The 22,842-nt window shown below is 37.4% G+C and overlaps 1 protein-coding gene across 2 annotated transcripts in view; it reads right to left on the bottom strand.

Moving 5' to 3' along the window:
- The window catches only part of UTP20 (UTP20 small subunit processome component), a 98,022-nt gene that overhangs the window by 55,566 nt on the left and 19,614 nt on the right, over positions 1–22,842 (bottom strand). For both annotated transcript variants that reach the window (XM_028121621.1, XM_028121622.2), the window contains exons 15-26: positions 21,517–21,622; positions 19,671–19,821; positions 18,934–18,996; positions 18,012–18,170; positions 16,847–16,923; positions 13,854–13,933; positions 13,159–13,399; positions 9,075–9,260; positions 5,096–5,186; positions 3,994–4,079; positions 3,297–3,422; positions 2–168 (exon numbers count right to left, since the gene is read on the bottom strand). In XM_028121621.1, the coding sequence (XP_027977422.1) occupies positions 2–168; positions 3,297–3,422; positions 3,994–4,079; positions 5,096–5,186; positions 9,075–9,260; positions 13,159–13,399; positions 13,854–13,933; positions 16,847–16,923; positions 18,012–18,170; positions 18,934–18,996; positions 19,671–19,821; positions 21,517–21,622 (1,533 nt within the window). The remainder of the gene's footprint in view (position 1; positions 169–3,296; positions 3,423–3,993; positions 4,080–5,095; positions 5,187–9,074; positions 9,261–13,158; positions 13,400–13,853; positions 13,934–16,846; positions 16,924–18,011; positions 18,171–18,933; positions 18,997–19,670; positions 19,822–21,516; positions 21,623–22,842) is intronic.

Here is a 22,842-nt window from a genome sequence, read left to right as displayed (position 1 = left end):
CCATTCTTGAAGTGCTTCACAGGTTCAAATAGCAGGTCTAAGAATATCTGGATCTCCTCCGGTTGGGTCCCAGCGAGGAACCTCAGGACAATGGACATGCGGGTGCCTGAAGCGGCTTTCCCCTGAGTTTTACTGCCAGTCTTATTCTTCATTCGGCCATACAAAATTCTAATAAGTCAAAAGAATATTATTTTGTTTGCACATTAATCCTAAAACATAATACTAGTCATTTTGTTTTCCTAAGAGGCTAGAATAGCAATTCAACAGACTTAAAAGGTTATATTATAAAACAAGGAAGGATGAAAATAGAAATTAGATACTTAACAGAGAAAATTTAGAACAACAAAAAACAACCACAAAACAAAAAACAACAAGGCTGAGGGAAGTAGGAACAAGGAAATAATAAAGATAAAAGCTGAAAGGGGGCTCTTTGTAGGAGGAAAAAAACAGTAAAATAGGCAAGCCAAATGAAAATGAGAATACACAGATTAACAGGAAGTAAGTGAATACAACTCTAATAAACAAGGAAACTGGAAAGACTTCAATTAAATGGGTAATTTTCTGGAAAAGAAAACAGAACAAATAAGCAAAAGGAACTTAAGAAGAAAACCTGAATAGAACAGTAATCATGAGTAAACATGGAACCCATACAGTTCTTCAGATGAATTTTCTAAATTTCAAGGAAAACTAATCCCCATGCTATAAAGTTTCATAGTTAAGAGAAAGAAGGAACAGTCCTTTCTCATTTATGAAGGTTGAGATGGGTTGAGGAACAAAAATAAAATTATAAAATTATATACCAATCTTGCTTATAAACATAAAACCCTATATTTCTAAATACAGTATCCAGTGCTGCATTAAAACAATATTAAAGCCAAATAAGGATTTATCCCAGGAATGCAAGAAAGAATCACTAATAAAGCCTATTGGATTGATATAGATCAATGGCTCATAGGAAAAGTTAATATAATCATTTTAATACATGCTTAACAGGCATTCTAATAAAATTCAATATCCATTGCTGATAAAATACTAAACAATCTAGTGATAGGACTTACTTTCTTAGTATGGCAAATGTTAATTTATAATAAATGTTAGTGCTTTAACATTTGAAATTGAAACACAGTGGTTTTTAAACTTTTCGATATTAGGACCCCTTTATATTCTTAAACATTTTTGAGGTCCCCAAAGAGCTTTTGTGCATGTGAGTTTTATCTATTGATATTTATCTTGGTAGAAATTAAAATGAGTTAATGTAAATAACAATTTTAATGAAAAATTTTATTTTCCAAATCTCTCCCCCACCAAAACTTAGTGAGTCTAGAAGCATGTTTTACTTTCCTTTTTTCACATTTCTTTATTGTCTTGCTTATTAGAAGATAACTGGATTTTCCTATCTGCTTCTGCATTCAATCATTTACAGTATATTATAGTTGAAGAAAATCCAGCCTTAAACAGATATGCAGCTGGAGAAAGGAAAAAGTATTTTGTAAGCCTTCAAGTAATTCTTTTGAGATCCTTGTGGATATCCCACTTTGATACTACAGCAAACCTCAACAAGTTAAAGGCTAGTTGCAATGCAGAATCTTAAGCCTTATTAATAAGCTTTGTGATCTGTTACATTAAAGTCCATCTGTCTATCTTGCACTCTGAATGGATCTTTAGCCATGAATGATTCTGTAACTTGCATCCATTATTTGGAAAACACGCCACTCCATGAGGATTCAGCAGAAGTGCTTTACGCACACTTCCCACTTCATCATATAAAACGATAAAAAGACAAGTACTTGAGGCTTAAGACTTACCAAGAACATTAAACGAAACTAGCTTTTTTTCTTTTTTTAAACTCCGGGTGTGTGGCAATGAAGAATGCCTTGTACAGTTCGGAGCCACTGTCCTGATTAGTGCTAAGGCACCCACAGTTTTACCCACTGTTGTTTTTTGTGTTGTCAACACAAATCTGGGCACGGTGGTAAAAGGTAATGTCTTAGTAGTATTATTAAAAAAGTTCTAACCTCAGGGACCCCCCAAAAGCATCTCAGTGACAGCCCCTGCCAAGAAGGAGCAGACCAAATTTTAAAAAGGGCTGCTCTACAAGCATTACTGTTAAGTGCACTAGCGACACAGGGATAACCACAAACACTACCACCACAGTTAATTCTTCTATGATGTGTAGGTAATACGTAAATTAAAAAACAGAAAAAAAGAGGGTTTTTTTAATCATAAAAGAATGCAAAATTAATTTGACTAACATTTTCTACAGGCCATGGAGTTTACCTTCTGGCAGGGGAGAAGAGTGATAAGTAGGAGGCTATGTCGGACGATTGTGAGGAAAAATAAAGCAAGGTAGGAGACTACCGGGTGATGACAGGAAGGTGTGATTTTACAGAAGGTGATCAAGGAAGGCATCCTGACAATATAACATTTGAGAGGAGACTGAGTGAAAAAGAAGAGCTAGTGGTCATGTGTTCAAAGTACAGGGAAGAGCAGGTCCACTGACATGGAAGTGGGCTCTGAGGGGGGCGGTGAATGGGTGGTGGGTTGGACATACCAGGCCCTTGAAGGAGGAATAAGGACTTTCTACTTTATTCCCAGTAAAATGGAACCTCAAAGCGTTTTTTCCTTTTTTTTTTTTTAAAGATTTTATTTACTTGAGGGAGAGAAAGAGAGAGGGAGAGAGAGCATGGGGGAGGGGCAGAGGGAGAGGGAGAAGCAGCCTCCCCACTGAGCAGGGAGTCCAACTTGGGACTCGATCCCAGGATCCTGGGATCATGACCCGAGCCGAAGGCAGAAGCTTAACCGACTGAGCCACTCAGGCGCTCCCTCAAAGGGTTTTTTTAAATAGAAGTCTAACACTTTGATGACTGTTATTGACTATTACTTTTTCATCCAAGAAAATCCAATAAAAACAATTAAAACTAATAAGAAAGGTTTGTAATGTGGATGGTTAAATAATCAACACCAAAAATCAATAGCCTTTATATCTCATAGTTATATACCCAACGAATTATCTTTACTCTTTTTCAATAATAAAACTTAGAGGAATAGAGGATTCAATTTTAACATTATTATTAAAATAACTCCATGGCAAGATCTTTCCTTATGTTAGGGACAAAATATTTTAAAATAAGTCTCTATAACAATTTGATTTCCCTAAAAGGTTCAATTAAAAAAAAATCAAAATCAAATAAAAAATGAAATACTCCATTATAATCACTGAAAGAATCGTAATAGTATATTCATAATTGTTTTTGTGATCAACTTTTAAAAAAATCAGTTTTAAACAGTGTAAATACCTCATCAGAATAGGAAACAGATCTGCTCGGTGGGCTGTTTTCACTATTGAATTATCTTCAGAAATGCTAAAATGCACTATCTCTTCCTTAAAGCTTCTGTCTTCAAGCAATCTTTGTAAGTTTTCCCTTTAAAAATGGAATATAGCACAAATCATCACTTAAAAATCAATGGTACTTTAAAAAAATGCAATATAGTACAGTAATTTGTAAACTGAACTAGGAACTAAGAATATCTACGTTGTGGTTGACATCCATAAAGGAAAATTTTCACAAAATAACAGGTTTTCAAATTTTAAAAGGTAAAAGTGATTGTGAGGAATTAAGACTTAGTCAATAATTCAGCTGTTTAAAAGAGATTAATATAAAAGCTTTCTTCAGTTCTTACAGAGAGTGATCAGTATGATTCCCTAAGTAATCACCAAGATTTTGACATTACTGAAGCAACAAGAAATGATATAACCTTCTCAACATATACTTATCAATTAGTTGTCTCTTTCCTACCTTATTATCTATGGAGAAACATTCTTAATACACAAATATACTTTCAATTTTCATTTCTTACCTGAAAATAGCATTATGATTATAGTAGAAAAGGGAAATTTCCAGGCCTTCATAAATTTATTTTAGAAGAGGCTCTAATGTAGAAAGTTAAAAACCAGCCAAAGAAAGCGCATTTCTTTAGCTTCAAATAACTTACCTGTAAGGGAGGATATGTGGATGTCTGTATGTCATTATACAATCCAGGGTTATTTTTTGCACCATTTGATCTTGATGTAGCAACAACTAAGAATAATATTTTATAAAATAAGTTAATGAAGTTACATATACACACACCATGGGATAGTAATTTACTTGTGTCAATTTGCTACATTAGATTTTTACAATCTAAATTTTTAGGTGTGGATTAAAGCTGATTGCTGACAACAGCTTTACATCTTCCTGGAGGTACAGCACCAATAGAATACATGCAATGAACAAAGTGGAAACAAAACTCTGACCCCTGAATCCCACATGCCAGACCCTCGGTTCTGTCAGTCTTTTGGTCAAGGCCAAATCCCTTCATAAATTTGGGTTTATACCAGCGGGGCTGGTCCCATGATGAGGGAAAGCTCCCACAACACTGTGAAAGTAATGGCAATCGTTAAGATTCCAGGAAAGAAGACCTGGCACAGAGCCTCTCAGATCAGTTAGTTAAGAATTTTGCTTCCTGCAGTTTTGAGCTCTTGCTTTATAAACAAACTGTATCTGAATTACGGGGCAGAATGAAGATAAATTCTGCTGAAATCATAGAAGTTCCACCTAAAAAACATCCAAATGAAAAAAGGAAATTTTGTTTTCCCAGATGGCTTAGAATGACATCCAGTGCTTACTCTGCTTCTGACATCAAATTTTTTCTGCAATCTTTTCTGTAACTGAAGATCATATATTGTGACTGAGATAGATTCTTATTCCAACTATCCAGCTTTCACTCAGTGTAATAGATCCTGAAATCCCAGCACGCTGTAAGGCTAACTTACCTAAAAGTAAAAAGTAGTTACCTTTTTTTGGCACAATCTCCACTGTTAATACAGCTCACCAATGTTTAGTCACTCAAAATGTCTTTAAAATTAACAATATTAGTACAGTCTAAATCTGTTTCTCAGGACACAGAAAATAATTATTAAATTTTTAAAACACTGTACTTAAAATGTAGACATGGGCCCTATTCATCAACAATTATTAAGAACCTAAAAGTTATTTTGGTGAACAACAGAGAAAACTCACAAAGAACTGCAGTGGCAAGAATTTATTTTACTTACCTGAAGATACAGCTCATATAATTTAGACTCCAGATATAGGGCTCGTGGATTTGAAAACTTAGAGAAAACTTGCAAATGAGCAATTAACTGCCTAAAAAAGCCAAAAAACAAAAACCATAGGGTATTACAGATTTAAAGAACAGAGATTTTCTTTTTTTCTTTTTAGAGAGAGCGAGCACATGCATGTGGGTGGGTGGGGGGCACAGGGAGAGGGAGAGAGAGAGTCCCAAGCAGGTACAACGCCCAGTGTGGAGCCCAATGCAGGGCTCGATCTCACAAGCCTGAGATCATGACCTGAGCTGAAATGAAGAGTTGGACGCTCAAGCACCTGAGCCACCCAGGCACCCCCAGAGGTCTTCTTTTCTTTTTTTTGAAGATTTTATTTATTTATTTGAGAGAGAGAGCATGAGTGGGGGAGGAGGGGCAGAGGGGGAGGGAGAAACAGACTCTACTGAGCAGGGAACCCAATGCAGGGTTCGATCCCAGGACCCCGAGATCATGAGCTGAACTGAAGGCAGACACTTAACCGACTGAGCCACCCAGGCATTCCATCCCCAGAGACTCTCTTAGGATCATAATACCCACCAACTTTAGTCTTTCTGACAAGTATGCCAAACACCTTGACTATAGTTTCACTGTTAATTACACAAACAAGTTTTAGTTATTTGGATTTCAGAAATTATTCTCCAGAAATTCTGTATCTCAGGCAGGCCTTCCCCTAAAGTCCAGGCTTCCCCACCCCAGAAAATCATTCAGGATGTGCACAGAATGGTTTAAATTAAACCAGACACAGAAAGAAAGTAATCAGAACAGCGATGTATTTGCAAAGCTGAACACAGATAATTTTTGGAATGACTCCTTGTCTGGTTTCTATGCAGTAGACAGGTGGTAAAATACATTCTTCCTCATTTTCATACAACATAAACACTGATGTCGGGAAAGAGAGGTCCATATTTGGACAACCATAGCTCTTGCTTACCAAGAAGGAAGAAGAAAGAACAACACCCTGTGGTCAGAAGTTAAATATGGAGATGTGACTCCAAGCCAATGACATCCACTGCAAGAGGTCAAGAAGAGAGCTTCCACTACAATTACTCGCTTGACTTCTTAACTCATAGGCTCCAGAAAGCTTTAAAAATACTTGGCAAACAGTTTTCTCTCTGTGTATAACTGATAAGATGTATTAGGGCTTTAAAAAAAAACCCTGAATGAATAAGTGGTTACAATTTGGAGATTTTATTTGCCTATTTCAAGAACAAGAGCAGGGAGAAGTGAAGAGAGACAGAAACCAAGCAGCGTGTGTGGTACTGACTTTGGGGAAAGTGACTGAACACTTCAGAGTCTCCTTTTCCTCATCTTGACAAAGACAAGATCTGGACTTTGTGCAAAGACTGAACGAAAAAACAAGAGTTATGGGGCTTCTGTTCCTAAGAGTTTAGTAAAAAATGTGCCTCTCTGCTCCTGGGCAAAAAAATGGAAAACTGTAGAAGTCCTACTGGTTAATAGAGAGAAAATAATCTGGAAGTTATGACCTTCTTACATATGACAGAGAAATAAGTAAGGTAGCACTTCTGCTTATATTTAGCTTAAACGCCTGTGATGGTTAGTCTTATGTGTCAACCTGTCTAAATTACAGTATTTAATTATAACATTAAATTACATGTAATGAAATACTAATCTACGTGTTGCAATTAAAGTATTTTGTAGATATTCACATTTATAATCAGTTGACTTTAAATTAAGGGGATTACCCTCAATAATGTGGATCGGCCTCATCCATGAGGTCTGAAGAGAGAAAACTGATGTTTCCCAGAGAATAAAGAATTCTGCCACAGGACCATGACATAGAAATCCTAGTCTGTGAGTTCTGGACTCAAGACTGCAGCATCAAATCCTGCCTAACTTTCTGGCCTGCTGTCTTGCCCTACAAATTCTGGACCTGCTGGCTCCCATAATCACGTGAGCCAGTTCCTCAAAATAAATTTGTTTATGCACACACACACACACACACACACACACTCCTTCACCCTCTTCGTCTGCTTCTCTGGAGAGCTCTGACTGATACGATGTCCCTACATACTTATCACTGAGTCCTTGCAGTTTGACAAATAAACTTTTAAGACTTTCTTTTGAAACATCCATTCCTTCCCCCCAATATTTATTATATTTTTATGAGCCAGGTAGCCTTAAAGAGCCAGAGAGAGGGGCACCTGGGTGGCTCAGTCAGTTAAGCATCTGACCCGTGATCTCAGCTTAGATCTTGATCTCAGGGTTGTGAGTTCAAGCCCCAAGCTGGGCTCCATGCCCAGCGTAGAGCCCATTAAAAAAAAAAAAAAAAAAAAAAAAAGAGCCAAAGAGAACAGGAGCCAATTTACATGTTTTCAATAAATACTTGCCAGCAAGAAACATGTTCCATAACGGATTATAAATCTGGGATTAGGAATGTATTGAAGTGGCACTAGGAATGTGATTACCAATTTACTTACATTTTCAATGGTGTATGTTAGCAATATTCTAAGTTTGGCTAAAGATGTGGACCTTATCCCTAAAGACTGATTAACATGGCAGATCTATAAAAAATTAACATCCAAGGCAAGGAGAGGCACCATGATAGAGGCATGGATGGCTCTTCTGAAAGTCTGAAGCCGAGTTAAGAGAACTTCCAGTTTAGAAGACAGGAAAAGCTTCAGTGACGAAGTAGTACAGGAACTGTTTCTGGAAGTATGAGTAGAATTTCAGTTGGCGGAAATGGGGCAAGGGCACATTATGGATGTGGGGAAGGACACAGAAAAGGTCCAGGGGTGAGAAAGATGAGGCATGACTGAATAAATAGCTTATTCATTTATTCACCAAAGACAAGGACTAATCTTTTGCTATTTGCTGAGGACATGAAGAAGAAAACCACGATTTTTGTCTGAGAGGGAGTAGCAGGGGACAGAACGCTCAGGGATCTGTCAGGTAGGAACTACAGCTTCAGGATGCGCAGCCATGCTCTTTCTTGCCCCTCTGCCTTACACACTATCTCCATCAGCTGCAGAGTCCTTCCCTGCCCCAGCTGCCTGGCCGACTTTCATCTTTCAGCTTCAGTGGGGCCCTCTGTAACAGTCTTCTCTTTGTGGTAGAATTAAGTCATTTTTTAGTATGTTCCTGTAATACCTTGTTTTTTTTGTTGTTGTTTTTTTATTCGTCTTATCCTTGAACTCCTTTAAAAATACTTCTATAAAAAAAATTCGACCAGGCATCAGACTGTGCTTTCTGCGTAGTGGAGGCTAAGTACCCTTCATCTTTGCAGCCCAACACTTAGAAGGCACTCAATACAGTTGCTGAATGAACCAATGAAGACCTAAAGTTTTAAAATAACATGGAAGCACCAATACACTGGATCCTTGCTGCCCCAATTCAGACAGTCGTCAAGCAAGCTGCAGGAACTTCTGAAAGCCTGATCACTTCTACTTTTTCTAAGATTTCTTAACAAGTTAGGTAAATGAACAACCCACAGGACAGGAAAGAGAATGTAAAAGCATGGGGAAAAAAGGCAACCAGGCAAGAAGTCAAAAGGCAAAGTAAAAGTGCTGACGCAGTTTATTTATAAGAGAAGAGATGTTCCATTACGTGGTCCCCTAGCAAAGAAACATAACACCGGTGCCATCAAAGTGAAGGGCAAAGGTCAAAGAGTATTCAACCACTCCAGGCCCAATGCTCTATCTGTAAAAGACTTATGATTAGATGACCCCCAAAGTCCCTCCAACTCTAACAGTCTGAGGCTAACTAAGAAAAAATTAGTAATAACAAGCAAGCAACCAAAAAACTCTGAAGACAGGAAGTTAAGAAAATCCCCGGGGGATATACAGCACTTATGTAAGTAATCATCTGGGTGGTTCATCTTGTCCAAGGCTCTGTCACACTCAGGCCATCAGAGGTCTCATCCCATTTCTCCTAGAACCCTGGATCTGTGATCTTTCAGCAATGCTGAACTTACTTTGCTGCAGCTCTTCTTGTCTTTTTCTTCTGTGAGGGTTCATCCATGGGCACCACTTCTTCCTCCAGCTCTTCAGCATCTCCTGCAGCAGGTTCCTCTTCTACTTCCTCTGCTGCCTCCCCTTTGGCTTTCCTTCGCAGATCCTGGGTTGGAGCGACTTGCAGGTCTGCCGGGTAATACTCATTGCTATAGTGGAAAGAGACGAAGCCGAAATGTCCTCATTCTGTTTATGACAGATGGATGCACGGCCATGGTTCAGAGTCACGCACTGAGCAGTCTTCAGCAGCACCTCAGCCAAGCCTCCTCACATTATTTTTTTTTATTCAGACCCGTTTAAGTACCCTATTTGACAAACTACCACTAACTGCAGTTACACTTTTAAAATCGCACTGTTGAAAATATTTGAAAAGTCCCTTTTGGACAGAGTTGGAATCAGTCTCCCTGTTTCTGGAACCATAACTGGGGGAGGTAGTGTAGGGGTGGATTATATTAAATAATTAATTAAAGCATAGCATTAAGAGCATGCTGGTCACTTTCCACCAGACACATTCTACTCTGCCAATGTCCTTTTGCAAATACAGTGCCTCAGTGAAATTCAGTCCTCTGGACGTGGTCTGGTAAGACAGATGGAACGGTCAACTCTGTTGCATTAGGGGGCAGTCACAACATGACACTGACTCAAACTGAATGTCCAGGCAATGAAAATCAGTAAGTCTTTCCCTTTTGTCTCTTTAAACTAAGCTTGTGCAATTGGTATTCACAATTATTTTTATTAAATTCCATCCCTTTAATTGTGGCCCATTGTTTTAAGTAACTAATATCTTGAAGGCTGTCATATAGCGCACTGGTTATGTGTCACTTTAATTTACTCATGCAACAGTTATTCATTTGTTGTCTGTTTTGTGCATGGCACTGGGCTATGGATGTAAGGAAATTGATCAGACTTTAAAGTCTGCAATTAAAAATATACTTATAAAATAACATGTGTGAGGAGAGCACCCTATCAACACACAGAAGAAACTCCAGGTTAATACATGTTAAACTCCAGGTTAATACACATTAGACACCTGGAGAGCTGAGATGCTACACCATATTCAACTTTGTATTCTCACCCAGCAGGATCTAGCACTAAACACATTAAAAATGGATGAGTGAATTAAAATGAGCCAAGCTGCTGTGTCAGTTACACACCATACCGTCATCTACTTAATAACATCCTAGTATATTCTCAACATTCAATTAACCATATAGGACATATTTGTTTAAACCTTTTCTCCATATGCACAGCATGTTCACCCATGTTAAGTGAGCTAACTCAGAGCGCTTATAAGAGTGCTCCTAGTACGTGGCAAGTACTCATTAGATGTCACCTATTATCAGGATACTGAGTCATCATTAGTGATTACTGCTTCTGGTTTGGTTCTCTCAAAGAATGGTTATAAGGGATTCACAAATTAATTCTAATACTGAATGGTTTGAAACATATTTTGAAATACAAATTTCTAGTCAAAAACTAAAAAATAAAATAAGATAAAATAAAAAGCCCATAATATATTTCAAAGTTGGAATTAAAGGTGACATTTGAGTTTTCCATTAGTTTGGATCACCTATATAAAAATACTTGCTACAGGTAATCATTGCCAACTAATTTTAAATATTTAAAAAAATTGTGTGTCTTTAGTCTCTAAGTCTTTTTAAATTCAGAAACCACTTCTTTTTACCAGCTCCTCTCTCCATCTTTAGTAATCCATTTGTAATCTACTTCTTTCTTTAGGGAAAAATTTGGAAACTTAACATGGTAAGAAATTTATTTCCTATTAACACCATTAGTCCTAGCTTGCATACGTATAGCTTTTTGCACTCCACAAAACAAGTGATAAACATTATATGATATTCAAGACAAGGCAAGGAAGCTAAATATCACTGTTTTCATTCTATAAGTAAATTAAAGCCTGAAGAATCAGGCGAAAAAATCATTACTCTTCCACCATGGTATCTAGTGATCTGCCTGAATTTTCGCTTATAACCTTTGCCAGAATGAATTATTCACGTAAACTTTTCTACTTATGCATTGGATCCTATCTTCTCTTAACTGTTCAAAATGACTCCAGCAATTTTATTCCCACTCTTGCATTACAAATTTTCCCTCCCTTCATTCATACCAGCGTTATACAAATATATGCTGTTTAAATCTTTCATAGCTATCTAGCAACAGCAGCTCTCTCTGCTCCCACATCTCCCTCTACCTGTCTGCTTCTTTTTTACAAGAACTGCCCATACTCGTTTTCATTTTTCTTCTCCATTTCCTTTTAAGCTCATTTTAATCAGGCTTTCATCCCTATTAGGTTAACCAAAACAACTCTTGTTAAGGTCACTTCTAAAGCCAATGGTCAAGCCTTATGCTTCATCTGACTGATGCCTCAGATATGTTTGATCCAACTGATTACTTCCTCTTTGAAATACTTTCTTCACTTGGGTCCTGGGATACTACAAGGTCTTGGTTCTTCCTCTGTCACTCTTTCCTGGTTCCTTATCTCCAACCTCTAAATAGCAGTATCAGTCCTTGGAAGTCTTCTCTCTCTACATTTGCACTTTAGGTGTGGCCTCATTCCTGGTCGCTTAATTTAAAAAATCATCTGTATATCTGTATACTGATGATCCTCAAATTTATAACCTCTAGGCCAAACTTTTCCCTTGAACTTTAAACTCCAAATTTAACTGCCTACTTAACACTCCTACTTAGATGTCTATTCAGTATCCCAAACTGAACACGTCTAAAAATGAACTCCGGATCTTCCCCACAAATCTGCAAACCTCTTCAATCCTTCCAATCTCAGTAAATGGTGACTCTCTTCTTCCAGTCACTCAGATCAAAACTTTAGAGACATCCCCAATTCCCCCCTTTCACCCTCCTGGATGGCCCCTCTGCCCCCCAAACACCCATACATCTGGTCTGTTGGCTGACCAAACCCCACAGGCTGATCTGGTTGCAATCCTTCAAAAATATTTTTTACTGAATTGAAATCCAAGAATATCCAGAATCCAAACACCTTTCCTCAGTTGTACTCTGTACAACTAGTTGTACTCTGTACAATAGTACAAGATAATACTAGTACCTTGGTCAAGTCACCATCATTTCTTCCATGGACTCTCATAATCTCTGAAACTGGTCTCTCTGTTCTGGCCAACCTACAGTCTATTCTCAACATGACAGTTAGAAAAATCCTCAAGAAATTTAAGTCATGCCATCCCTCTGTTTAAACCTTCTAATGGCTTTCTATTTCACTAAGAGAAAAAAAATCAAAGTCCTTTACTATCACTTAAAGGCCCTATACAATTTGGTCCCCTGTTAAGGTTTTGCCCTCATTTCCAACTACTTTCTCCTAGGGTCACTGCTCTGGCCACTGAAACTTCCTGGCTGTTCCTTGAACAAACCAAGCATGTTGTGGTTTGTAGCCTGCTTCACCTGTACCTATCGCATTTTCCCATATAATGAAGTATTACTGGAAAACATACTTTTTATTGAATGATTAGTACTGTTCTGTATATCATATCCCTTATCTTTAGAGTTTTAAAGTAATCCAACTCTCACACAGCCTACTTAGTCACAACAAAACGACGCTTCAGAAAGTTCTTGTTATTCTTTGAGAGTATATTCCCTCAGCATCCTGGGAAACATCAGGAGGCTCACAACAGAGTGGCTGGGCTTGGGTTACTGGAAAATAATGCCCTAGGCAGGAAATAAAACAATAAACAACAGGGCAAGAAACAAGGGCTTTGTACATTGATTGAATTCAATATGGCCTTTCTTATTTTGTAACCTGGAATTTTTATTTTTAGATTTTTTTTAATTTAACCTGGAATTTTTATTAACATCATTTATAGGCTGGTGAGATTTTCACTTGTGTAAAATTAAGTGGTGACAAAAACTAGTTGTTCTCTGAGAGAGCCAGTGCTATACAGACATGCCCATTATTTAAAAATGTGACACATATAAAAACACTCAGGCTACTTGGGAGCTTAAGACTTTGCATCTTCTCTTCTTCACACCCCACCAGGGATGTTCCTAGAAAAGAATACTTACTTGATAAATCTCAGGAAAAGTGGGGAGAGCTCCCTGGACCGTGGTTCTACCCTCTCTGGGAATTTTGCCAGAGCTCGCCAGAGCAAAAAACGAAAGTTGGTGTGGTCCAGTCTTTCCTGACAGTCAGTTTTCAATGTTAACTGCTCATGATAAAGAGCTCCAACATCTCCTTCCTGAGTCTGCTCCCAATTTTCATCTCCAATGGACTCCTCGTCTCTGACATCATTTTGTAGCTCTTTCTCTGCAACGTGAAAAGTCGTCAGAACCACTCGAGAAATGTTGGCATTTGTCCTATGTGTTTCCTCAAGTGAGAGCGTTTCTTTCTCAATGTATGAGGAAACAATGAATTATATCCAAAGGTTATCAAGATAATTCATTTTTCTTTTTTTTTTAAGAGAGTAATTCTTTTTTTTTTTTTAAAGATTTTATCTATCTATTTGAGAGAGAGAGAATGAGAGGCGGGAGGGTCAGAAGGAGAAGCAGACTCCCCGCCAAGCAGGGAGCCCAACACAGGACTCGATCGCGGCACTCCAGGATCATGACCTGAGCCAAAAGCAGTCGATCAACCAACTGAGCCACCCAGGCGCCCAAGATAATTCATTTTTCATTTGTTTCCCCATTCATGTGCAATAAAGCAGCAAAAAATTAAATAAACATCTTTTCTTCCCAGTCTCCCCTTCACTTCCCTTACATACCAGCGTGTACAGCTGCTTTTTCTAGATGTTCATAGTAAACTTTCCAAAATTGCTTATTTTCCATTTCGTGTGCATGAGAACTAAGAGAAAAGATCACAAAACAAAATATGTGGTATAATCCTTTTAAAAGATCTCTCATAGGAAAAAATAAGTGAAAGGATATAACTAAAATTTAATTAGGTTATACCTGAATATAGGGCTTAAACAACATTTGTACTTTTTTATATTTTTCAAAATGCCTTCACTGAGCTGGAATTATTACTATTATTAATTAATTTGAGTATAGTTGACACACAATATGAGTTTCAGGTGTACAACTTAGTGATTTGACAAATTTATTATATTATGCTATGTCACCACAAACTGTAGCTACCATCTGCCCTATTATATCGCTTGTACAATATCACTGACTGTATTCCTTATGCTCTGCCTCCATTACTTATTCATTCCATAACTAGAAGACTGTATCTCCCATTCCTGTTCACCTATTTTGCCCAACCCTCCCATCCCCTCCCCTTTGGGAACCATCAGTTTGTTCTTTGTATTTGTAGGTCTGATTCTGCTTTTTGTTTATTTCCTTTTTTTTAAGATTCCATTTACAAGTGGAATAATATGATATTTATCTTTTCAGTCTGACTTATTTCACTTAGCATAACACACTCTATCTCAAATGGCATGATCTCACCTTTTTCTATGGCTGTGTAATAATCCATTGTATACATACACCACATCTTTCTTACCCATTCGTTTACTGATGGACACTTAGGTTGCTTCCATATCTTGGCTATTGTAAATAATGCTGCAGTAAACATATATCTTTTTGAACTAGTGTTTTTGTTTTCTTTGGTAAATTCCCAGCAGTGGAATTACTGAATCATATGGTATTTCTGTTTTTAACTTTTGAAGAGGAATTATTTTTATAATCACAAAATACTAAGGGATATTTTTAAAAACCTAAGCAGATGCCTATAAGAAGACTATTTTTAAAGGCACAATAATGGGAACACGTATCAGGTATGAGGCGATATGGCACAGTAAAGAAAGGAGAGGACTTAAGAGAAAACTGTTGAAAGCTAATAAGTACTGGTTTTTCCTCCACCAAATTAAAATACACTTTTGTTAACAAAAAGGCAAAATAAAAACTACATGAAACATACCTTTCAGAATGTGAAGAGATGAATCATGCGTTTATATAATCTGGTATCTTAGCAACAATAGTCTCAAAATGTTTATATTCTTTCTGTCATTAATTTTCCAAGAGTATGATTTTTTTTTCTGTTCCTAATATTTTATTGATCACCCCTAGGCCTGTGCGTGACCACATGGACTCCAATGAGGGGGTCAACATTCACCAGCACCCAGATGGGAGCATGCGAAGGCCTTGGCCTAGCTCTTGGGGGTCACAGACTACGGAGTTTGAAGGAGCAGGTCTGGCCTTTCCCAAGCAGCACAGGGCACCTGGTCAGGGGTGCAGGTGAGGACCAAGAGCCTTTTTTTTTTTTTTTTTACATTTGGAGATTGGATATCATCTATCATCTTTAATTAATAATGCCACAGCCCAACACCCTTTTTATTGCTATAGCTGGTTGTGATTGTGTGTGTGTGTGTGTGTGTGGAATATGTGTTTGTGTTCCTAAACAGATGACGGGCCAGTAGAGACTCTTAAGCAGATCTCAGCCAACAGCTCTACTGAGCAGCAACCTGAAGACAGTCTCCATAGTGACACAGGCTAGACTCCTGCCTCCCTTTTCCTGGCTACTTTTCATGCATTCTGAGGCCCATGTCAGCCCAGATTAAAGGGCTTCTTAGCAAAGATCAGTCTCCAGTTCCTAGGCATCACTGCCTCTGACCACAGGGATGTCCGTGGGCAAAATACAGATTGTTACATAAGACATGAACTATATATATGTTGTTGACTATACGTGACAAATAAACCAGTTTTCAGACAGATAAATGTGCCCAACAGGAGATAGCCTACCAGCTATGGAGAACCATTAAAGGCATTCAGTAACTGAGAAACCAACACTTTTAACAGTGGACTATTGGTAACACATATATCAGATTCTTCCTTAAGTGCAATAAACAAAATTATGAAGTTGATGTTAAGAAGGCCTTGATTTTCAGCATAATGGCTGGATGGTTCTGAAGGGCAGTAAAAGGCAGATAAATCGATTCCAAATTGGAAAGAAGTTTATTCTACTTCTGTCAGATAAAAACCAATGGTTAGGGTTCTGAGAAGTCACACATGATATATTTCTAATCTGACAAAAAGCAGAGTAGACCATCTGAAGACAAATGTCTGCAAACATATGACGCACAATATATGTATTTTCTATATGATTATTAAGGTCCTTTTTAGAGCTAAGGGAATTTTGCCTTAGACAACTAGGGTTTTAAAAAGTCCTTATTTTTAAACTAAAGTGTGGCTCACTGACTCAACATATATAAAATATTAATAAAATATATAAAGTATAAAATATTAATTTATATAAAAATATGAATATATTTATAATATATATTTTCTATAGACATATAAAATATATTAGATATATAAAAACCTATAATATATAATACAAATACAAATATATATTAATAAATATATAAATATAAATAAAAATTTAAACTAAAGTGTGGCTCACTGACTCAATATATATAAAATAAAATTTTGCTATTATTATATAACATCTTGTCACTGTAAAAAAAATAGAAAAATCAACAATACAGATGAATCATATAAAGTAAAAAGAGAAAGTCCTCCAAAGTCATTTCACTGCACAAAGAAACATACACAGAATATTCGAACTGTTGAAAAACTTGGCATTAGAATAATTGAGGTTTCCTTTTTCTTTACTTTGTCCCACAAAGGACTGGAGCTACAGATACTATCCACACCCATTCATTTAAGTCACACCTAGAAGGAGTAGAATAATGGCCTGATCACTCTGCAGCAGTAGTTAAAAACATAACGCTTCATCCGTTGAACCTATGCTTACCTTATGAGTTCAATGACAGGATCCCAGAGGGCACTGAAGTTAACATATAACATGCCTAATAAATAACGAAGCGGCACCTGCGATGATAGGAGGCAAGTTTAGTAAATGGGTAATAAAGCTACAATACAACACCCAAAAATACAAATATCCCAACTCAGCCAACCGGAGGTTGGAAAGAAGTGTGTGCTTTAAAGAACAAGTTGTAGGTACCAATCCAAAATTCAGTGTATAATAATTTTCCAACTCTCCCCAAAACATCACTCGCTATTTAACAGAGAAGAATCATTAAAGCAAATGTACTCAAACTCACTCTAGCTGTTCACAAAGGGTACAGCATTTGAATCAACAGACCTGACTCATGATTAAAATTCCCACCTACCAAAGACTGCTCTTACTGTTACCATGTAGGACAAAACCTCAGGAGTAAGCAGTAAAGCACACATACTAAGGAACCCAAGACAGTACACTGTGAATGGCAGCTGGGGCTTTGCAAGCAGATGGCTGAGTTTTCAAAACTAGGCATCAGATGTATTCAGTTCAGAGGGTCTGAAGTTTTCTCAGTCACCTTGAGAACAACCGTCATTATTACTCACATCCCCATGTGCTAGGGAGGCATCATAGAATGGTAGTTCTAATAATATTTGGAGGTGAGGTGTTTGTTACTATTTTCGCAGCAGAGCCCTTTTCCAAAACGAAACAATACAGGACAATAATATATAAAACAGGTTAAGAGTGGAACCACTCTGATCTACAGGGAATGCCTCCACTTGGCTTTCCTGCCGCCAAAGGGATCTGTGATCCATCTTCAAGGGTCATGGATGAAAAATCCCCAATACCAAAGGTAGAGGCCTGACATCCTGAGGTAATGAACAAAACTGAGGAAGAATATCAAGTTTTAAACTTGACGTTGAGTACTCCTGTTGCCACTTCCTACCTGCCTTCACGTTTCATGCATCTATTCAGGAGAACAGAGGAGAGTAAATTATTTCCACTTTGAAAAAGCTGGCAGAGCCATTTAATTCAAAGCCATCTAAGAAAGCGGGAGATTTATCTAGTTTAAAAAAAAAATTTTTTTAACTACTTGATATGTTTTTCTTTTCAAAAGCCAGCAAAACAGATCATAAAGCATAAATTAAGTTTAAAAAACATGGACACTATTTTATACCTCCTGTAACGGCCCATCAGGGACTGCAGCCTGTACCACATCATGTCTTAGTTTTCTCAAATGAAGAAGCTTCTCTCTGTAATCGCTCACAGTTGCTGGGACAAGTTCTGCCTGGCGTAATATAGCAAAGGCAGACTGACGCTCTGAGAGCCCATCATCCTGAGTGAATGGAGAAAAAAAGGAGGCAGGTCAGTACTTTAATTTCCCAAAAAGACCATGAAATGTGGCCAAAGATCTAAAAAAGAAAAACTGGGCTATGTTAATGTTTTAAATTAAATAAGCAACACTTTTTTGGATAAATGATTCATTTTTCTTCATAGTACTTAGTTTTTGGTAGATAATTTAAGATTAATGTTTAGCACAGAAATGACTAGTAAAAAAGAGGAAACTAATTCTCAAAATGACTAAAATCAACTGGCCACATTTGTTGAAATAAAAATGTGTATATATACCACTCCACAATTCTACTTTTAGAAGTAGTACTTTGCATTATGGGACTATTTCCCTATTCAAAGATATCAGCATAAGGATGTTCACTACCCTTTTACTGGAAAAGCCGAAAAATGACAAACAACCCACCTAAGCAACCATCAACAGAGAACTGGTTATGTAAGATACTTTAAACTGTGGTATACTGTTTAAACTTCAGAAGAAATGAGGTAAATCTCGAGGTGCTGATATGGCAAAACCTCCATGATGCCATTGTTTAAATTATACATTTGGATACAAAAAATCTGAAAGAATATTCACCAATTACCTGTGAATTTTCAGTGTGGGCAGGAGTAAGAATTACAACAAAAATTTCAGTTTTTAAGATAGATATTTATACAACAGTGTTTGAATTTTCTGCAAAAGTGTCATTTTGGAAATTAAAAAATGAATTATGTTTTTAAAAAGTTATCCAAATTAACAGTTAAAATACCTCCATCAATTCTGGAAGTCGAAGCTCAAAATGGTTTAGGATCCTTATTGTCAAAAGCCGAATCTAGAGAAAGTGAAAGGCATGTTTCAAATTCCAAAGTTTACACATAAGAAACTGATTTACAGCCAGTGAGATCTAAGTGTTAGAGAATTAAGGAAAATATACCACTATCAAAGAGATACATGTTATTGTATCCCTTATTTCATATTAGACACCAACCAACACCTTATTCAAATAGTATATGGAACAATTTAATGACAAGACTAGAAGATAAAGTTGCCCATAGAACCATGTTTTTCTTTCAACTATGACACTATAAGCATCTCTGTAAATAAATGCAAAGAATCTGATTTAAGTATACAATTCTCTTGCAATTAGTGATTTTTATTCGTATGTGATGTATTTAGATATTTCTGTACACCTGACCAAACAGCAGAATCACCTAGGGGGCTTTAAAAAACTACGCAGATTTTTCAGTTTCAGCCCTACTGAGTCAGAATTCTGGCAAACCCAGAATTCTGTGAGAACCCAGTTCTGTGAGAACCCAGAATTTGTATTTCTATTAAACTTCCCAATTAATCCTGCTGCAATCTTTGTAGGTCAGTGTTTAGGAATCACTACTTTAAACAGAAATCATCCCACAGAAGCATCTTCTGATGAAGGAGCTCTGACAACCACTGGCAGTACATACAGAATCAAAAGATGAGAGACTGAGGACACATCACAAACACCATTACCTTGGATATACCAGTTGAAATGTTTGCTTGTAACTTGGGAAATAATTCCATTAAAGCTTCCTCAGAAAGTGGCCCTTTGCAGCCACATAAGGATAATCTCTGATAATAGAGATCGGCTAACAGCAACACAGATGGCTCCAAAGGAAATGTTCTGCAACAAGATATTTATTAGACCCAACCTGCACCATACAGTCGAGTATGTAGACTATAATAGAAACTACAGAAAATTACAACTGGTGAAGAAACTGTAAAAGGGACCAGGTAAAAGTTTAATGCGGACACTTAGCGTCATTTTAGAGATAAAGAATCTGAGGTCTTGCAACAGTGAGTAATTTGCTTGAGGATGACAGACAGCTAGGTACAAGCATTCACCTATATCCTATCTCTGTGGGAGTTGCAGAGGGATGTTTTCTCAGGGAAAGAGCACAGAAGCTGTGGCACCTGCCTTAAGCTAATATGTCTCCATTAATTTATTCATTCTTATCAGGACATATCTCAAGGAGGATTTGAGATGTCTGAGATGGGCTCAAAGGCCAACAAAGCAGCTTCATTCCCACGGCTTAGAACCCCCAGTTTTGGTTCCATGCAAGAAATATGCCTGTTGGAGGTGGGCTTGGTGCTGCAATCAAGAAAAAAGTTCCACAACAGCTCCTTGCCAGGCACCCCCTACAGCAGTGACACTCAAGGATCCCCAGGTCAAGAACACAGAGAGCCCCAGATCCCACATCCCTCATGATTTACTCCCTTGATGCTTCTGTGCTTCTGCTCAAATGTCCCTCTCATTCTTGGTAAGGCTTTCCCTATTTGAAACCGTTGTCCCCAACCTCCAGACTCTCCCTATCCCGACTCTGCTTTAATGGTTTTACCGCTGTCTAACATGCTATACATTTTACTTATTTTGCTCAGCGTTTCTTCTTGCTAGAATGGTAGCTCCATGAAGGCAGGGTTTTTTGTGTGTTTCATTCACTGACTGTGTTTCCCAGTGCCTAAAAAAGGGCCTGGTATGTGAGAAAAGGAAATGAATATTTACTGAACAAAGGAAATTAATAAATCTGTTTTAACAAGAAATGGGACTAAAATGGATTAGACTAGGGGCGCCTGGGTGGCTCAGGTGGTTAAGGGTCTGCCTTTGGCTCAGGTCATGATCTCCGGTTCCTGCTCAGCGGGGAGTCTGCTTCTCCCTCTCCTTCTGCCTCTCCCCCTGCTCATGCTCTTTCTGTATCTCTCTATCTCAAATGAATAAATAAAATCTTTAAAATAAAATAAAATAAAATGGATTAGACTCCAGAAAAAGTCATCAACTACTTCACCAGGTTTTCAAAAGGTGTGACCTTTAGAAAGGGGCTGAGCTGAGTAGAAAATGGCTTTCTGGTAACAGTCCAGTGCTACACCAAAGTTGGGAGTTTGTTGACATCAACTTACAAAAACAAAAGCAAAAAACTGGGTTGTGTTGGTATGTAGTAAAACAACCACAGGAAAATGTTCTGAAATGGTGATCATGTCAAGCTGAGACAGAATGAGTGTAGTAGAAATATGTATGTTGGAACGACTCAGGAAGTTCTAGAAGGTCAAGAGAGTGCAATGTTAGGGTTGGAGACAACCTACAACACTAGTTTACACACATGGTAAAATATCTCTCCACAAAGATGAAGAATCTGCATTTAAAGACTGTGTAAAAAATGTACTTATGTTAAGGATTCAAATCAATAATACATTTCTAATACGAATACAACTTAGGTATAAAGTAGATCAAAACAAGAACTTTCATTAAGCCCAAGATTTCACAAAAACAGAAGCTTTTATATTTTATTTGTGATTAATATAAATGGGAGGTATATTTACTTACAATACTAAATTCTTCACACGTTCCACAGGAACCAAATGAAGAAGTTCAGAAGATTCTTCCAAACTTAGCAGAGTATTTACAGCTTGACAAAGAACAAATAAGTTTCCTAAGGGCAGAAAAACAGGAGAAACTACATAACTTATTCCTTTGACACAATAACTACCAGACATCTCATTTATCTAATACTTGCTATTTACATAAGTTCTTAAAGTGAATTTGTGCCTCCTTATCATCTATCAAATGTCAGAATATAACAGGAAGGAACTGAAAAGAGAAGGTTCCCAAGTCTTATATTTCAGCTTTAAGAGAAAAATATATTCAAAAATAGAGAATAAAATGTATGTTTCATTAGTTACGATGAGAAGGAAATCTGGTGGTCCCACTCACTGGCATTATCCAAATTAGGATTTTTTAAGGAGATGCACTTATACTTTTCAAAAGCTAATCAATTATTTTTTTAAATGAGATATTCATTTAATCTTAGACCAGAGGCTGGCAAACTTTGGTTCACAAGTCAGATTTGTAGGTAGCCTGTTTTTTATACGGCCTGCAAGCTAAGAATGCTTTTTATATTTTAAAAGCTTTGTTTGAAACAACAAGCAAACAATAAAGAATATGCTACAAAGACTGAATATGAAAACCTAAAATATTTATTATCTGGTCCTTTACATAAAAATTTTGCCAACCCCTGCTCTCGATATTAGAAAAGTGCTGTCCAATACAATTTTTCTGCAATGATAGAAATGTTCTGTACTTGTGCCAATATGCAGCTGCAGTCCAATATGGTAGCCACCAGCCACATATGGCTATTGAGCACTTGAACTATGATGAGTCTATTTTATTCTCTAATGTGTCTTCTTAGTATCTAACAGAGAACCTAGCGCAGTAATATCTAAATGAATGAACAACTACTATACATAATGTTAGAAAAGAAATACTGTACTAAAATGAAACAAAATACCTACTTTCAAATTGCTGTTCTCAGGCTAGTGAAAGGAGGTATTCAAGTATACAACATGAAAGGGTGTTTTGAGCAGGGCAGGCTAGTATCTTGCTCAGGGTAAAGCAAATGAAAGTGCCTGGATATAAGGTGTATAGAGTGTGCGTGGGAGAACGGAGAACAAGACACAAGCTGGGGCTTGAAAACAAGGGGTCTCAGATGCCATGGCACCCCCTGACATTTTGTCCTCAGATTCAGCTTGTGCTCAAGCTGCCCTCACCTGGTCACCACGTTATGAGGCACAAGTGCAACATCTCCATCTTACCCTCTTTTTTCTGTATTTACCATAGAGGGCGTTGTGTCAGAGCACAATGTTAGCACTATTC

This window comes from Eumetopias jubatus, unplaced genomic scaffold (genome assembly GCF_037043125.1).
Source record: "Eumetopias jubatus isolate StellerSeaLion01/CBP00866 unplaced genomic scaffold, mEumJub1_p1.0 scaffold_8, whole genome shotgun sequence".
NCBI lineage: Eukaryota > Metazoa > Chordata > Mammalia > Carnivora > Otariidae > Eumetopias > Eumetopias jubatus.
This window is presented reverse-complemented; position numbering and strand designations above follow the sequence as displayed.